The 14850-nt window shown below is 54.0% G+C and overlaps 1 protein-coding gene and 1 long non-coding RNA gene across 3 annotated transcripts; both read left to right on the top strand.

The window, feature by feature from the left end:
• The first annotated feature begins 1245 nt into the window (after positions 1-1245).
• Positions 1246-3289, top strand: LOC141571852 (uncharacterized). The gene is made up of 2 exons (XR_012496909.2): positions 1246-1599; positions 2896-3289. It is a non-coding gene; the product is annotated as an uncharacterized LOC141571852 (long non-coding RNA).
• A 2270-nt stretch (positions 3290-5559) lies between these two features.
• On the top strand, positions 5560-12433 carry NEURL3 (neuralized E3 ubiquitin protein ligase 3). Of its 2 annotated transcripts, none has more exons than XM_019725888.3 (4): positions 5560-5878; positions 9347-9832; positions 10690-10764; positions 11343-12433. In XM_019725888.3, exons 1-4 carry the CDS (start codon positions 5851-5853, stop codon positions 11648-11650), a joined length of 897 nt encoding a protein of 298 aa, XP_019581447.3. In that variant the 5' UTR covers positions 5560-5850; the 3' UTR covers positions 11651-12433. The 2 variants fall into 2 exon arrangements, with proteins under 2 accessions (XP_019581447.3, XP_019581448.1); XM_019725889.3 differs by having other exon boundaries at positions 5576-5878; positions 11468-12433.
• The last annotated feature ends 2417 nt before the right edge of the window (positions 12434-14850 follow it).

Raw genomic sequence — 14850 nt, forward strand, 5'->3', positions numbered from 1 at the left:
TCCATTTGCTTCTTCTTTCTTAATAACAAAACCCCAGTTTTAAGCTGCTCCCTCAATAAAGACTACATTTCTCAGCTTCCCTTGCACCTGACAAAATTCTGGCCAGAGATGCCAATGGAAGTGTTGCATAAGCCCTCCAATAAGTCCACTTAATAGGGAGCTGACTTGGCTGAGGGAATGCATTTTTGGGTCTTTCTCCTTCTAGCTACCTGGAATGCTGATGTGCTGGCTGGAGCTTCAGCAGCCCTTTTGGTCCATAGGGTGACTTTGAGTATGATGGTCAGTGCTAAAATGGTGTTTCTTAGGGCCACAAAGCTGTCACGGTTACCCTGGACTGCATATTTTCAACTTATTTCATGTGAAAAAGAAAGAGACAGCTCTCGTTTAAGCCACTATTCTTTTGGATATTCTGTTATATGCAGACAATCCTAATCTTAACTGATACAAGTAGACAGCACTGTGCATGACTACATTTCTGTGCCTTTGCATATGCGGTCCCTTCTCCCTGGAATGCCTTTCTTTCCTGTCTTGTTGTTGAAAGCCTCATTATCTTTCAGGGATCCACTGTAGTATCTGCTGCTCCACAAAACATTCACCATTTCCTGGGCATAACAACACCCTTCTGCACCCAGCCCTCAGATTGGCCCTCTTGTAGTACTTACCTAAGTAGCGGGGCAAACATGAATTGGCAGAGGGACAAGGATTGAGTTTTCTTCGATCTCTGTCTACCCAGAAACTGGACAGTACTTGGCACAGAGTAGGTACTCAATAAATTTCTGTTGAACACACACACACACACACACACACACACACACATGGCAGATGCCACAGTCTTCCCAGGACAGATACCCTGACAGATGTGTGTGGAATGAGTGGGGCACAGGGAGAAGGAAAACAGGAAACCCAAAGAGGAGAGGACATGACTCTCTGCTTCCCCTCCCCTCACCTCTGAGCAGCTACGCTGGCCCCGCATCATGCCTCCTTCCCCCAGCTCCCCTCTCTGGCAGGCTCCACTCTCACACTGCGGGGTGCTCTGGTGCTAGCAGGGGAGGAACCACAGGATTCAGGGCAGTGGAGGTACAGAGAGGAACTAGGGCCCAAGAAGATCTGGATGGGCCAGCAGGGTGGGAGTTAGCGGCACAGACCCAACTAGGGGTGATTTTGCTGGCATACCCTGGCCTCCCTCTCCTGCACTTTGGCCCATAAGGCTCAGGGTAGCGGTCCAGCTACTGATCCAGAGGATTTGATGGACCCCAGAGTTGTTAAGGGCTCATGTGCAGGAAGCGATTGGCAAAAAAATGAGCAAGTGGCTGGGGTTTCCCTCCAGGGCATGGGACACATGGTCAGTTCTGTTTTTCTCCACCAGGTGGCAGTGCTGGCCAAGCGCTCTGGCTTCCAGGACAGGTTTCCCACCATTCACCAGTTCACTCAGAATCAGTTTTAGGGTTGGAAGGGAATTTAGCCAATATACCATCAGGGTGCAGTTGACATGCGATTTGAGGGTCCAGCTGGATGGCTTTTTCCATGTGTATACACTCCACCTGATCCAGATGAAGGACACTGCCAGCACCCCAGAAGCTCCACATGCCCCTCCCAAAGGTGAGCACTAGCCTGACTTCTAACAGCACAGATTCATTTAGCCTGGTTTTGAACTTCATATAAATGGAAGCATGCGGTGGGTGCTGCTTGGATTGCTCTGGGATTAACCACGTCTTTGCGGATAATAGTAATTTGCTTTTATTGCCATGGTGTGACTACGTGGTGATTTCCTTTTCCAGTCTCCTGTTGATGGAGGTGGGAGGTTGGGTGCCCCAGGGAGCAGCCCTGAGACAGAGATGGGACTTATTAGGGACGGTTCTGGGGAACCACACCTGTGGACATAGGACAGGACAGAGGAAGGAGCCAGGACTGTGGTGCATTTCTGACATAAACCACTTGAGGGCAGCACTCCAACCTCTGAGGGACAGAGCCCTTCATTCCTGAAGAGGGATATGAGCAGTGTTATCACAGCGCCCAGCACGATAGACATTTGTGTTGTTTCTAGTCTGGGGTGTCACAAACAGAGCTGCTCTGAACAGTCCTGTACCAGTCTCTGTAGACATAGGCACCTGAGTCTGTTGGGTATTCACCCAGGAGTGGAATCACTGGGTTATTAGGTAGGAGGGCAGGCAACTGTTAAAGAAACTGCCACTGCGCTGTTTGGCACTGACAAATCCTTACCGACCACCTACTGTTCTAGGGGCTGGTTTCCAGGCATGGCAGCCCCCTGCCTTCCAAGATTTCAGGCCAGTGGGGAACAGTTGAGCACAGCAAGTATAATAAGCTAGGGGTCTCAGGGCCCCTGATGGCAGGAGAGACGGGCTGGGCTGCACATGTCCCAGACTGAGCTGGTACCCATGACTTTCCACTTCTGTTTGGCCTCAGGCTGGCATGAACCCTGGGCCAGCCCTCAGCTTCCTCAGCTGTATGGTGGGGACCGAAGCAGCTGTCCAGCCACTTGTTAGAGACCTGGAGGCATCTTAGGGGATGAACTGTGAAAGCCCTTTGAAATGATGGGGTCCTGGACAAACTCAGGGCAAAGCCAGCGAGGGGGCCGTCAGGAGGGAGGCTGGGATGTAGGGAGCTTCAGGGCTGGTGAGGAGGTACAGAGGCATGAGAAGCCTCAGCTGTTGTGACCTCCTCTCCTGCGGGCGCCCCTCCTAGCTTTGAGGGTGTGTAGAGCATAGTTGGATTGAGGTTTGCAAAACAAGTTGTTTACTAGTAGGGACAGGACTATGGTCACACATGTGTGAGACTGTAAAGAGTGAAGTAAAAAACATGTTTTTGTGTGAAATTGAGCATAACAGAATTGAGTGATAAACACATTCACCAAACAACTTCTGGTTCTCACCTAAGAGGTAAACAAGTCCAAGGAAAAGAGGGTAAAAGCAGAACTCCAGAGCAATGCCGTGAGTGGTCCAATTGGGCGCTCCAGCTAAGACCCTCTGTGAGGCTCCGAGCCAGACACTCTGGAATCATCTCCAGGATGTTTGTCTGGGTGACCCGACAGAGTCCCCTGCGGGGTGCAAGCCGTGATAGTCCGGGACTCCGAAGTTCTTCCTTGCAAGACCAGCTCGCCTCAGACCCGTCGGGGGCCCAGTCGCCTCTCCCGGACCAGGGACCTTCTCCATCCCGATTGACTTGGTTCCTTATTAAGTCCTATTCTATTCTGTATAACCCTCTGTGCTGACCAGAGCATTGGCCTCTGGAGGGACATTGGCTCCCAAATAAAGCTGTGCTACTCACTCTATCTGAACCTGTGTGCCGGGACTTTGTTCCTCACTCGCGTCACGAGTACCACGTAGGGACGTAGGGCCCTGCCGAGGGGTTAACGTCCCCTTGACTTTCAGGAAGAGACTGAAATGTAGCGACTGCCCTTACAGGTGCTCACAACAGAGGGCACAGCGCATCGTGCAGTAGTGATCGCAGCCACAGGGGGGCGCGTCAATCGCTGTCCGAAGGCTGCCCTCCTGCTGAGGGCCGGCCACTGCCTTCTTGGAACATTTAGGACAGCCTTGTGGCGCTGGTGGCTTTGAGGGGAGGGAAGGATGCAGCCTCCATCGTGGGGCAGCCTCCGTCTCACACTCAGGTGACAGTCAGCAACTACCCTTAAGCTCCCACTGTGTCAGCACAGTGGAATGGCGCAGACCTTAATAAGAACTAAGTGCTCAGAGGGTGCAGAGTGGCCTTAGTGGGGAGGCAGTGAGGAGCGCAGCACAGTGGTTGACACACCGGTTTCCAGCCAGAACCCCTGGGCCAAGTTCTGCCTTGTCACTTACTGCCTTATGCTTGTGAACAGGTTGCTTCACCTCATCATGCCTCAGTTTCCCCATTTGTAAAATGGGGGTGATTACAAGAAATAGAATCTTTTTGAGGCATTGCCATGAGCATTAGAAGGCTAACACAGAACTGGACTCAGGACAGTAGTGTTTGTTAACTACACACGTGGGAGTGTGTGGTGGGGTTCTGCCTGTCCTCCTGGATGTCAAGCCAGGGCCGGGATATCAGCTTCTCAGAAGACCTATTCCCACTGAGGTCCTAAAGACGGATCCATACCTCCTCAGGATCTGACAGCCTGATGTCTATAGCTTGTCCAGTAATTTTCCACACAGGCTGAGTTCAAGGCCTGATTTCCCTGATAAGATTCTGTAATTACCTGTTTTGTAGGAATGTGGTTTTATCAGCAAGGTGCTCTTGGCTCCAGCACTCTGGACACTGCCCAAGGCAGCCGGTGGTACAGGTAGAGCCAGGATGGGGGGTGGGGAGGAGGGAGAAGGCAGGATCTCTGGACCCTGGCGCTGCCCAGAGACAAGGGGAGGCCCTGCACCTGGAACCCCAGGCCTCACCAGCAGGACCGTGGCCCTCACCTCAGTCTGACCTGCTGGAACCATCAACCTTGGACTCATGCTCATTGCTGCTGGCCTGTCACCAGTTTGCCTTTGGCCTTTGCTTCTATAGGAGGAACCAAGAGAGCCTGGCAGGGAGCATGGTGTGGCAAAGAAGGCCCAGGGTGGCAGCAGCATCTTCTGAAGTTACCTGGGTCCAGGCTGCAGTCGCCTCTCCATCACCAAGACCAAAGTCATGGCACATCGGGACTGGAAGGGACCCATGGACCAGCTTATCTTGGCTTCCTGTTTTACACGTGGGGACACCAGGGCCCAGAGAGGGCCAGGGAGGGCAAGGAAACACAGGAGCCAGAGCCTGGGGCTCCAAACCCACATCTTTTCCCACCCACAACCTCCCAGACCTGTCACCTGCACCACTACTCCCAGCTGCTCCAGGGAACTGCATGGGGTACCTGTCCCTTTAGCGAGGTTCAGAGTAGCATGATCATGGCCTTGACGCGGGGTCCTGGGAAGGGCTTAGCTTGGGGGTGGAGGTACTCACAAGCCTCCAGACTCGCCTGCCTAGTCTCTAAAATGGGGTCCCCAGAGCCCCTCTGTTAGAAAGCAGGATCCCAGGTATGCCCAGACCTGAACCTATCCCCGTTTAATAAGCTCCCCAGTCGTGTCATATGTGTCAGGATGTGAGAAGCGCTAGGTTAGACCCAGCCACCTGTCCCCCCAAACCTCAGTGTCCCTGTGGAAATGGAGGGGCAGAGGTTCTGTGGCTTCTTGGCCACAGCTGACACCAAGCCTTTCGTGGGACCTCCTGGGGACCACTGGTGCTTTGGAGGGGTTTTGGAAGGTGGAACTCCAGCTCCAGCAAGGCTGGGGAGCAACCACACCCTCCCATTCCACCTGCCTTGCCTTCTCTCTGCACAGACCCTCAGTTCATAGGCCCTGGGATGAGTGAATTCAATTAGCCCACTTCAGCAACATTGATTACACCTTCTGTGTGCTGGGTGACTCTCCACCCTGTTTGTACATTAGAATCACTCAGGGTGCTTTCAAAACTGACTGATGCTGGCCCCACCCCAGGCGCTGGAATCAGAGCCTCTGGGGGCAGGTGTGGGACCAGGTACTTTTTAGCGTGCCTCAGGCAACTATAACACACAGGCAGTTGGCAGGGACTGCTCAGGACTGGGAGAGGAGGACACCGTAAATCCCACCCAGACCATCTCAGTCCCTGCTTCCCTGAGGCCGGCCATCTGGGCAGGCCATCTGGGCAGGCCCGCTGCGGCCTGGGGACATCGTCAGGAAATTCCCTGGATATGGTAACTCGTGACAGCAATGTTTGATTAATCATCAACCCTGTAGCGTGATCCCGGCCCATAAAGGGGACTGGCAGAGACTCTGGAAACCTGTTCACCGGCCTCTCCAGACAATTCCTCTCAGACCCAGGGACCCCGGGCCCGAGGACCCCAGGCCAATGGGGGCTCAGCTCTGCTCCCAGGCTGGTAAGTGGCAGCCCTGAGCTTGGTTCTTGGACTGAGGATGCAAGAAGCAGGGTGGGCTCTGGGCCATTGTTGGGGGAGAAGTTCCAGGAGACAGAGGTGTGGTCGGCGTAGACATTGCTCAGAAAGTTTGATACAGGCTGGGTTGCCCTGACTGGTGAGCGATGTTAGTGAGCTTCTTGCCCCTGCAAGAATCTAACAGAGGCCAGTAACTCAGGTCCAGCATCCCTGTAGTGACCGGATGACCCACATGACCTGGCTGCAAGGAGAAGACTGGCTGGCTGGGAAACGGTAGTTTGAGGGGTCCCAGCTGTGAAAGTTGAGCTTTGGGACCTGGGGCAGGTGGCTTTTCCCTAGGACCTGTTTCCTCATCCACTGGTCCAACCAATGCAACCCACCTGCTGACTTACGGGGCAGCCAGGGCACAGAACAAAATGTCACCCACCGTATCTCACCTGCGGCCACAGCGATCCTTCAGTGTGCGGGGCGGGGGTGGGGGACCTGGGTTTTTACCTCTGGAGATCTGACCGTACCTCTCTGGACCCTGGCAAAGAGCCCCAGCCTCTGCCCCTGTCCCCTAGCAGCACTAAGGGCTCGCACAGCAACACTGGGGGACACCCAGAGTCTGGGGGCAGGGAAAGACCAAACCACCACTGATGCAGCAGCTATATTTGGATCTAGGCACTGATGGTGCCACGAAGGGGGCAGTGTAGGGGTGCAGGGAGCAGGGGCTGGGCCTGGGCTCCCCGACTTCTGGCTGCCAGACGCCAAGCAACTTGCATACCTCCCCAGGCTCATTTTGGTCTGAGTGCTTCCCTGAGGGGATGTGGAGGAGGAAAAGGGCTGCAAAGTGCTTAGTAGGCGCCTGGCACCCAGAGAGGATGGCTGGCTGAAGGGCCATGATGAAGACAACAGTGATGTGGGGTCCTCGCTGAGCAGGGGCTGACTCACATTCACATACATTCCAAGAGCTTTGCTGCAAAGGTTCTCTGATTGGAGTCCACCTGTGTGTGTTTGGGTGGGGGGACATCCAAAAGGCCATGACTTGTGTTCCCTGAACTCCCTGGCAGTCGGCTGATGTGGGTCATCTTTGTCATCCCTGGGGCAGGGTCTGTCCCCTGCAGCAATGGAGAGCTAAGGAGGGAGGTGGGGCAACTGGGGAGGTCAAGTCACTCCACTTATGCAGCCTCAGGACCTACCTGAAAATGTGGCTGAAAATAAGAACAGCCACCCTGTGGGCATGAGGGTGCTCGGGCCCCTGCGTGCTCTGAACCCCATGCCAGCCCAGGGCTGGGCACAGGCCTACTGGGAGAACCATACTGGACCTGTGCCTACCTCTGCCACTCCCCACCCCAGGGAGGATGGGAGGGGCCCTGTGTGAGGGGTGTTCATGGGGTGGGGTGGGCGCCCACCACTTCCACGCCACTGTGAGTCAGCTCCAAACTCAGGCCGCCAAGCCCATTCAGCACAGAAGGAAGGGCCCCCGTGGGCCATGCGCCCTGGAGGCTCTCTAGAAAGACGCGCGCCTGCCCAGGGAGCCCTCCCAGCAGGGCCTTGCGGGGGCCACACTCAGAAGCTCGGGAGGGGCGGTGTGGAGCCTGGGCATGCAGCCGGGAGCAGGGTACTCCAGCCCCCTGGCTGCCTGTCACCTGTGCAGCTGGGTGTCCTCTCAGCCTCCCTCCTCTAACCATGGTGACATGAGGACATAGTCCCCACGGGCTGCTGGGAAGCTTCCGAGGCAGGGATGGGTGAGCTTTGCAGACTGTCAAGGTCCTGTCTAGGATGAAGCCTGCTTCTCCTGAGGTCCCCAGGGCCCCTCTGCCCTGCCGAAGAACTCACTGTGCCCACCAAGGCCACCCCAGGGCCAGTCCTCCTCCCTACACTGCCTTCCAGTCAGCCAGCTCCCTGGCTCCTCCTGTCCCAGTGACAATCCTGCCTGAGTCAGCCTCTGTCCAGGGCAGCTGGGCAGGGGACTGGGTGGAAACTCCATCCGCTGAGCCTTCCCAAGAGAGGGGAGACAGCTTCCAGCCAGGCCGGGCTCATCTCTGCAGGTTACTGTCCCCATCCAAGGAGCTGAGCATGAGGGGTCTCTGTTCCCCCAACCCAAGGGGGGTCCCTTCCCCTATAGGGGCTGTACTGGGCAAGGCTGAGGCAACCTCTTTGAATCCCAGCTCTGCCCTGCTTGCTGTGTGCCCACTCTCAGGAGGGGTCTTTCTGCTTGGCAGGGTGGTGGCAGGAATGGACGTGGTGTGTGTCGACAAGGCTCAGATGCCGCTCACCACCCTGACCAAGCCCCTTCCAGGGCTCATCTCCAATCCCCACCTCGGGGAGGGGCAGTGATCCAGCCAAGTGAGGGGGGGTGGCCTCCACCCACCCAGGTAGTTTTGGTTGGTTACCCCAGGAGTCCCTACCTGCCCCCACCTCAGATGGACACTTAACTCCTCACATTCGGGACCCCAGGCAGGCACCTTGGGACTCTCTGGGCTGGGGTCTGGCTCAGGTTCAATTGAACTCAGCTCTTACTTTCAGCCTCCCTCCTCCAACCCAGAATGAGCAGGGCCAGGAGGGGAGGAGGGAGGAGAGGAGGGTGAGGGAAGAGGCCAGGGCAGTGCTAGGCCGGAAGCTCCTCCAGCTTCCTCCAGCCTCCCACCCCCCAGGCCTGCCCCAAGCTGCTGGGGTTGAGAGGAAGGGCTGCTGCTGTAAGCGCCTTTCCCTTCCTGGCTGCCTAGTACTCAGTCAGGATGTCTCTGGATTTCAAAGCTCACCCCAGGCCTTGAGGGGATGACTTGGGACCTTCCTCTCCAGCCAGCAAACCCCACCCTGAGGGGAGCTGTGGGAACCCCGTCTCTCTCGCAGGGCAGGGAAGTCACCCTCACTGGGGGCCACGGCCATCACAAGTGGCGCAGGTTCTCTATTGGAAAATCAGAAAGTCAGACAAATTAAAGGAACACAGCTGCATCTGGAACCATGGGCCAGAGCTGAGCACAATTACCGGCCTAGCTCCTTCAGGTTGTTTCTAGATACAGACAGAACATAGATGTACACCCTACACGAGAATATCTATAGAACAAAGCCAGGACCATGTTACGTGCACTGTTCTCAGACCTGCTCCTTCTATGTAATGACAATAACTATTACCGGGTATTAACAGCCCTGCTGGCACCAGTACCCTTAAATTTTACAACCATCTTAGGGAGGGGGATTGAGGCTTGGGGAGTTTCAGGGTGGGAAGCCAGGTCCCAGTAGGCAAAGTAGGCTCTTCAGGACTCTAAGCAGGTCTGGGGGAGGTCCCTTGGGTGGGAGGGGTGTGGCCCTGGGGAACAGGGGATGGTGGAAAAGTCCCACCCCCTGCCAAGGGTCAAGGTGGCCCCAGGATGCTGAGGGAGGGGGTAGAGGGTCGAGATGGCCCTGGAACTCAGGGGGTTCCGGCCAGGCCGCACTGACATCCCCCCCCCACCCCGCCAACCGCAGATGCCAAGGTGCCCCCCGAGACCCTTCGCTTCCACCCTGAGGCCAAAGGCGCGCAGGTGCATCTGGACAGGCAGCGGAGCACTGCATGCCGGCGCGCCACCTTCCACGACGGCATCGTGTTCAGCCAGCGGCCTGTGCGGCCCGGGGAGCGCGTGGCACTGCGCGTGCTGGGGCACCAGGGCGGCTGGTATGGCGGCCTTCGCGTGGGCTTCACGCGCTTGGACCCCGCACACGTGTCCGCGCCGAGCCTGCCTCCCTTCGTGTGCCCCGACCTGGAGCAGCAGAGCCCGACGTGGGCGGCCATGCTGCCCAACGGCTGCGCGCTGGCAGGGGACATGGTCTGCTTCTGGGTGAACCGCCGTGGCTGGCTCTGGGCCCAGGTCAATGCGGGCCCCCGGCTTCTGCTGCGCAAGGGTGTGCGCATGGGCGCCCCGCTCTGGGCTGTGATGGACGTGTATGGGACCACCAAGGCCATCGAGTTGCTGGGTGAGGCCTCCCGCAGGGACTGGGTACCGCCCCTGGGGGGGAGTGGGGCTCAGGTGGCGCTCCACCTACAGCCAGAGTCCCCGGAGGAACCGTTCATTCACATTCAGTTTTCCCCTCAGCTCCTGCCAGTGTCAGGTATAAAGACCTGATAGGGAGGGCAACCTTGTCCTTCAAGAATGATGAAGTATGACCAGCACCCCAAATATCCGTCAAAGAGCTGATCACCTTTCACAAAGGAAGAAATTTGGGGGTGGGGTTTTGCAATCTAAGTAGGAGTTTACAGGAGACATGGCTGGTAAGCCAACTAAGTGTGAGGGGTAGAGGTAAGCAAGAAGACAGCCTTTGGAGCAAGGGTGAGATATGGTCAGTGGGTGGAAACAAGACCATCCCTCTAGCCGCCTGCAAGGAGAGTGGATTTCAGGGCAGTGAGTTGATACAGGAACACCCATCGGAAGAAATATTGGCATTTCTGGGCTTCTGGTTCCAGGGCCCTGCACAGCATGGCTTGTCACAGATGCTGGAGCACCTGGTTCCGTAGGTGTGCCACGGGGCCCAAGCACCCGTTTTCCTCGCCTTCCGTGGGATTTGGACGCACATCGGGTTTGGGACTGTGGGTGATGCTGAATGTCTCCACACAGGCAGTGTCAGTAAGGAAAGAGGAAGTGTCTAAATGAAGGGAAGTTTAGGAAAGGGATCCACAGCCTCAAGAATTCTCTGCTGCGTGGGGCTGTACATCCACTGGGAGCTCCCGAACGGCAACCCTGAAAAGAAAGGCCATGGGCACTGCCTCAGGGGTTGGGGGACAGGGGCTCCCTGGCTTTGCTTTCCACAGGCCTGAGTCTCACTCTCTGCCTTAGACCCTGCAGCCAGTGCCTTCCCCACAGCTGCTCCCTGGGCCCTCCGGGAGGACACGTGGCTGTCTGAGCCTGAAGGTGAGTGGCTTCCTGGAGCACCAGGGTCTGCCCAGGTTCCAGCCCCAGGGGAGCCCGGGAGGCCCCGCCCTGGAAGTGCTGGAAAATCTTTCACATCCCGTCAAATCTTTCACAGGCTTTTATGCCAAATGATTTGGCTCTGCCTACTGGAAGCTAAATGCAGCCTAACAGCTCTGCCTTCTACAACATTGGCTAATTTTATAAGTTACAAGAACACACTCATGAGCAGATAATGGTATTTTGTCTCTGCTTTAGAAAAGCAATCCGCCATTCATAGTAAATGCTTTACCAAACAGGAATAAAACAGATATTAAGGGATAAAGAAGGAAGTAAAAATTTTAAATATCACCCATTATCTCTTAGGTGGATTTCTTCTCAGCCATATATATATATATTTTTTTCATATATATATATATATATATATATATATATATATATATATACACACATATATATATGTATATATATGTATATATTTGTTTACATTTTGTTTTCCTTTTTTCTAAGTTGGAATTTTATGATTTAGATGTTTTCCTACCAATTTTTTTCACTTGATTATGTCATGAACATTTTCTCAGGAGAACATATAGTCTTCCAAACACAACTGCCTGGTTCTCTGTGCTGTGGCTATGTCATGAGTAGGCTGCCCACCCACTGGCCTGATGTGCCCCCGACCTACGAGCTACTTTGTCCCCTTTCCCAGCCACAGCAGGAGAGGAGTGTGTCATCTGCCTTCACCGAGCCACCAACACCTGCTTTGTCCCCTGCGGCCACATGCACTTCTGTAGCTACTGCGCCTGGCGGGTCTTTGCGGAAGTGGCCAAGTGTCCCTTGTGTCGCTGGGAGATTAAGGCGGTGGTCCCAGCACCGGGTCCTCCTGCCATGAAGACTGGAGAAGGCCTCCCAGCGTGGGTGGCAGATTGGGCCTAGCTCTGAGCTGGACCCTGCACAGAGAGAAGGTGCAGCCCACTCTTTTTCTGGAGAAAAGTCGGAAAGCCTGGTTGGTAATAAGCACAGCAGAGAGCAGGAGGTCGGACGCCATGGCTCTTCCTTTTCCCCAACGAGATGGGGCCAGTGGCACCAGGAGAAGCCGCTCTTTCAGCCCACACTGGAACTAGCTCCCTGATGGGGGGCCTGACTGTAGACAGGGGTTCAGCAGTGACCAGCGGGCTTCTGGTCCCGCTGCTTATCTCCACGTTCCTTTGTGTCCAGGGCTTGCCAGAACTTCTGAGCCACCTGGCATAGACACCAACCTAGCAATCCCTGTCACACACAAGTGCCAGGGTTCTTGGGCTCCAAGAGCCCATGTGTGCCAATGAGGAGGACCTTTGTTCAGAGATGGGTGGCCTGACCCCTGCTTTTATAGCTGAGGATGTCAAGGTACCTGTGTGCACCTGGGGCAGGCCTGCCCACCTGGTGGAGAGGAGCCGGACTGGACACACGAGGCCTCCAGGAGCAGTGTTTACAGTCCCGTGTGGGAGCTGGGTCACTGCCACCAAGTCCTCGGTAAAGTTGATCTGCAGTCACCCACCTTGCAGCGTGGTTGTGAGGTCCCGGTGAGATCACACATCTGAAGATGACTCAGCACGAGGGATGGAGGGCACTGTTGTCATTGTGCTATCTCCTTGCTGGTTTCTGAGATACTGAAATAAAGCTTGTCTTTTATGAATGGCTGTGTAGTGAATATGCCCCTTTGTTGCAGTCAGTGGGAGTGGGTGGAGCCGTGGGCTGGTCAGGATGCTGGGGCATTGGGTACATACCCTCCTGTCCTGCACAGACACAACCTGGGCTTACAGTGAACTGGGCAGGGCTCTGCGCACTCAGACCTGTGGACTCGATTTTTCTGAGCATGTGAAGGGCACCGTCTTACAGTCACAACCAGGTTTTGCCCTTGCCACTCTTGATTTGGGGGGACTGCCTGGAGGCTCTGGCTCCTGAATGAAGGGAGGAGTTGACCTAGGAGCCCCCCCAACAGGTGTTTGTGGCAGGGGGCAAGCCATACCTATGATTTTGCTGTTGTTCCCTGCTCCATGACTGGTGGGGAGGCATCTCCTGGGGGAGAGGGCTAAAAAGGGGCTCCAACCCCTTTGCTCCAAATTGCAACAATGGGACCCCCACAAACTGCCTCCCTGCCCACGCTATAGCCAGCCAGAGGGTCAGGACACTGGGTTTGATGACACTGCAGTAGTTTTCGCTCTGGAGTGACAGGCCCTCCCTGCCACCCATGAGTGCTCTAAGCTTGGACATGTGACGTGACTTCTGTGAGCCTCCGTTTCTTGATCTGTAAAATGGAAATAAGATTATTTTCTTTGCTGGTAAGTTGTGAAGATGATGAGCATGAAATTTGTAGCTTAGAGGAAGTACTCAGAACATGGCAGCTCCCGTCCCTGTACAAGGCATCTTCCAGGGGAAGCAGCCAAGAGGTCATTGGCCTGGGTGTAATTTCTGGCAGCCCGGTGACTTTTACCAAGGGCCCCCACATCACCTCAATATTTTGGAGTGATTCCTATGGCTCCTAAAACAATATTTTATCCTTTAAGTGTCTTTTTTTTTAAACCCAGATACCTCCAGGGTGAGACATTACTTTAATCCTATTTCCAGTGAGTATCTCCTTATTAATTAATGCCTAGCCTATCTTAGAACTGATCCCTAACCAGAGGGGGGACTTTTGGAGTGGTGAGGTAAGGACTTCTGCAAATCCGTTCCTCCCCAAAAGCAACAAAATTGGCAAGATTATAAAAATCATCTTTTCCAGATCTCTGGATATTAACCAAAAGCTAATAACAATATGAAGAGGGTTTATCCAAACGAAACTGAACATAAGGACAGTGGGGTGTGTGGGGTTCGAACTCAGCCTACTCCCAGTTCTGTAACTCCACTCCACAGTAGCCTTGAAAACCAGCAGCCTTGCAGCCACCCAAGGGGACAGACTGGGTCAGGAGCTCATCAGAAACCTTCATCAGAGCTTCATCACAGGGACCTGTACTGCAGTTCCCCGGAAAAGCTTCACTTACAGGGTATTGTCATTATTTGACCCTACTTGAAATTCTCTCCATGGGAAAACCCCTACTCCCAAGGCATTATTTCCCTACTTAGGGCTCTGTCCATGGGAAAACCCCAATTCCCAGGGTGTTTGTCAAACATAATCATCTTCAATTGTTAACACTGCAGCTACCTAAAACTGTGATACCAGTTGGGACAAACAAAAGCTCAGCCAAAAATGTAAAAGGCAGATCTGAGAAATGAGATGTTCACAGGGGAGACTGAAAAGCTGTGGGGATCTGAAAAACTGTGTACATGCTCGGAGAAGACCTGAAGGGTCCCCAGTCTCTGAGTTCTAGCTGACATTTAGGCCTGGCGCAAGCAGAAAGTGATGGCTAAGACAGAGCTGTAAACTGCCTGAGAATTGAAGGCATACGTCAACCCACACACACAGCTCCTTGGCAAAGGGTGGCTTAAGGCATTTAAGGAAATCTCTGTCTGATCATTAGCTGACCACTAAGGTAACTGAGCAGAGGGTTCAGTGGTTGCGCACTATAGGGAATATATAGCTGACAGAATTAGTCCAGGAAAGTTAGTAAACAAAGAGCAGCGACAACAACCCTGGTGTGTGTGTGTGTGTGTGTGTGTGTGTGTGTGTGTGTGTGTGTGTGAAAGAGAGAGAGATTCAGAGTTGACACACTGCATTATCTTAAAAAAAACAGTTTAAAAAAATACCAAGGGTGCCAAAAAATATGTATACACACTTTAAGAGACGTTATCTATGTGTTACTTTTCGAAGTTGAATTGAATTATGGTAGCAATGTGTAGTATGACGTTCACTCAAAAGATGGCATTAATCAAATGAACCCTAGCAAAACCATGTGACAGGCAGGACAGTCAAAGAAAATGTGGAAGCATAGGTGTCGTTTGAGGAGTGCAAGACCATTTTGAAGTGGTATTTGAAATTCGAGAATGTTCTGGAAGTACAACAACAATGGAGACCTGAGTATGCAACAGAACCTTCAACATGCCTAACAATTGTATGCTTTTGTGATAAGTTTGAGACGCATGGTGCTGTGTGAAGAAATTGAAATGGCATGTGCA

This window comes from Rhinolophus sinicus, chromosome 2, assembly GCF_057876585.1.
Source record: "Rhinolophus sinicus isolate RSI-liver-muscle chromosome 2, RSI-T2T, whole genome shotgun sequence".
In the NCBI taxonomy this organism is placed as follows: Eukaryota; Metazoa; Chordata; class Mammalia; order Chiroptera; family Rhinolophidae; genus Rhinolophus; species Rhinolophus sinicus.

Excerpts from the sequence above, each read along its gene's own strand:
- NEURL3 (XM_019725888.3), top strand. The coding sequence starts at position 5,851 with ATGGGGGCTCAGCTCTGCTCCCAGGCTG. Across the intron at positions 5,879-9,346 it reads TCAGCTCTGCTCCCAGGCTG|ATGCCAAGGTGCCCCCCGAG; the intron begins GTAAGTGGCAGC and ends CGCCAACCGCAG. Across the intron at positions 9,833-10,689 it reads CAAGGCCATCGAGTTGCTGG|ACCCTGCAGCCAGTGCCTTC; the intron begins GTGAGGCCTCCC and ends TCTCTGCCTTAG.